The sequence below is a fragment of the Lycium ferocissimum genome, chromosome 11 (assembly GCF_029784015.1).
Source record: "Lycium ferocissimum isolate CSIRO_LF1 chromosome 11, AGI_CSIRO_Lferr_CH_V1, whole genome shotgun sequence".
Lineage (NCBI taxonomy): Eukaryota > Viridiplantae > Streptophyta > Magnoliopsida > Solanales > Solanaceae > Lycium > Lycium ferocissimum.
The window spans coordinates 55,638,500-55,641,056 of record NC_081352.1 but is presented as its reverse complement, the minus strand read 5'-3'; the positions used below and the strand labels follow the sequence as shown (position 1 = coordinate 55,641,056).

Here is a 2,557-nt window from a genome sequence, read left to right as displayed (position 1 = left end):
AAGAAGGCCTTTTCTACTACTGTGCTTCTAGAAAATGTTTTAAAACCAAGAGGATTAGATGCAAAATCCACTACAAAGGGGAAGAGGAAGTGGAGAAACATGAGGCTACAAGGATTCTGTCAAAGAGGATTGCTGCTAAATCTCATTCCAAATGATGTTTAATCACTCATATGGAACATAAGATCAGTGAGGACCCAGAAGGCCTTCCATAGGCTACAAATGTTAAATAGGCATCATAAATTCTTTTTAGTTGCATTGATGGAGCCATTTCAACAAGCCACACAAATTCAACACTATAGGAGGAGATTGACTATGCATACAGCTTTGTCCAATAATAATGGCAAAGTTTGGGTGTTTATAGCAGAGAATATTGAGGTTGAGGTGTTGCTGGATTCATCACAACAAGTTACATTGAGGTTGTTTTTCCAGGAATTCAATCAAGAGTTGATTACCACTCTGGTATATGCTAAATGTGATGCTACTGAGAGATTGGAATTATGGGATAACATATATCAGTTGGCTAACAATATTACTAGTCCATGGATAGTGGAGGGTGACTTTAATGTTGTAATGAATCAAGAAGAAAAGATTGGTGGATTTCCAGTAAATATGAATGGCTCAGAGGACTTTGCCTTTTGTGTCAACTCTTGTGAGCTAGAGGAGATACAGTTCAAGGGTACCCCTTTCACTTGGTGGAATGGCAGGGCTAATAATGAAGGTATATTTGAGAGGCTGGATAGAATGTTGGTTAACTCTCAGATGCAGACTTGGTTGGGTAATATGGAAGTTGAACATTTAGCAAGAACTGGCCAGATCATGCACCACTCCTTTGCTCTTATGGTGCAGCTAATGCTAATGTGCCTAAACCTTTCAATTTTTTGAACTTTTGGACTAATCATGAGACATTTCATGATACAGTTAAGCAAAACTGGCAGTCACATGAATAGCTGGACCCTTTCATCAGCTTTAAAGCCAACCTTAAACATTTGAAGGGTGTTTTTTCTAAGTGGAGTAGGGAGGTGTATGTAGACTTGTTTAAACAGTTAATTATCAGGGAAGAGATTTTCAAAATCAAGGAGGAATTATTTGAGGAGGCTCCTACTGCTGCTAACAGGTGTGTGCTTCAATGTGCTCATGCTGAGTATAAAAGATATCTTTATTTTGAGGAGGAATACTGGAGGCAAAAGGCAAGAGTTGATTGGTTTGTGGATGGTGATAGAAATACTAGATTCTTTCACAATCTTGTGAGGGGTAGAAGGAGGAAGCTGATGGTAAAAAAGATTCAAGGATTGGATGGTTCTTGGATAGAGGATAGAGCTTAAATGGCTAGTCAAGATGTGCAGTTCTATCAAGCACAATTTTCAGAAGAGGAGGTTCAGACTCAAAGTAGACTTCTTGACCATATTCCTCAACTGGTTGATCAGCAGGGAAATGCTGCATTCTGTTGCATTCCTACTTCTAAAGAAGTCAAGCAAGATGTTTTCAACCTCAGTGGGACAAGTGCTAGTGGTCCTGATGGATTCTCTGGCAAATTTTATCAGTCATGCTGGGATGTGGTGGGAAGGGATGTAGTCAGGTTGGTGGAGGCTTTTTCCAATGGTCAGTCTCTCCCTAAGCCCATTACTTACACAAATTTGATTCTTCTCTCAAAAAAAGACACAGTGCAAACATTTTCAGATCTAAGGCCTATAAGTCTTAGTAACTTTGTCAACAAAGTCATCTCTAGGGTGGTTCATGATAGATCGGAAAAGGTGTTACCATCTCTCATAACTAGCAACCAGGCAGGATTTGTCAAAGGCAGGAGCATTATTGAAAATGTATTATTAGCACAGGAGATAGTCACTGATATTAGAAAGAGGGGTAAGCCTGCTAATGTAGTTATCAAGTTGGATATGGCTAATGCATATGATGGAGTGTCTTAGAGTTTTCTGGTTAAATCATTAGAGAGATTGGGATTTGCTAATCAATTTCTAGATCAAATATGGAGATTGTTGGCAAATAACTAGTATTCCATACTATTCAATAGCCAATCCATAGGTTTCTTTCATTCAACTAGGGGAGTTAAGCAGGGTGATCCTTTATCACCTGCATTATTTATTTTATCAGCAGAGGTTCTGTCAAGATCTCTTAATGCTTTGTTTGATGATTCTTGTTATGTGGGATATGGATTACTTAAGTGGAGCTTTAATATTAATCATCTTTCCTATGCTGATGATACAATTATCTTCACTTCAGCAGAGAAGCATTCTCTTCAGAAAATCATGGATGTGTTGCAAGATTATGAGAAGGAGTCTGGACAACTCATAAATAAAGACAAGAGTGCATTCTACATGTTTCATAAGGTGCCAGTATCAATAAGTTAGCAGGTGGAACTTATCACTGGTTTCTCTAGAGAAGTTTTTCCTTCGAAATATTGGCTGTCCAATCTTTCAATCTAGGAGGAAAAAGGTGTTTTATAATGATCTCATTAAGAAGGTGAAAAATAAGTTGCAGAACTGGAAAGGTAGGTTATTATCTTATGGAGGGAAAACGGTACTGATAAACAATGTCTTTCAAA

The 2,557-nt window shown here is 38.1% G+C and overlaps 1 protein-coding gene across 1 annotated transcript; it reads left to right on the top strand.

The window, feature by feature from the left end:
* The first annotated feature begins 258 nt into the window (after positions 1-258).
* LOC132038497 (uncharacterized) lies at positions 259-1,322 on the top strand. Its single transcript, XM_059429157.1, has 2 exons — positions 259-857; positions 965-1,322. Exons 1-2 carry the CDS (start codon positions 259-261, stop codon positions 1,320-1,322), a joined length of 957 nt encoding a protein of 318 aa, XP_059285140.1.
* The last annotated feature ends 1,235 nt before the right edge of the window (positions 1,323-2,557 follow it).

Bases quoted from the DNA above. Each gene is read 5' to 3' on its own strand.
- LOC132038497 (XM_059429157.1), top strand. From the start codon at position 259: ATGGAGCCATTTCAACAAGCCACACAAATTCAACACTATAGGAGGAGA. The intron at 858-964 runs GTGCCTAAACCT...CCCTTTCATCAG, and splicing joins ATGGTGCAGCTAATGCTAAT to CTTTAAAGCCAACCTTAAAC.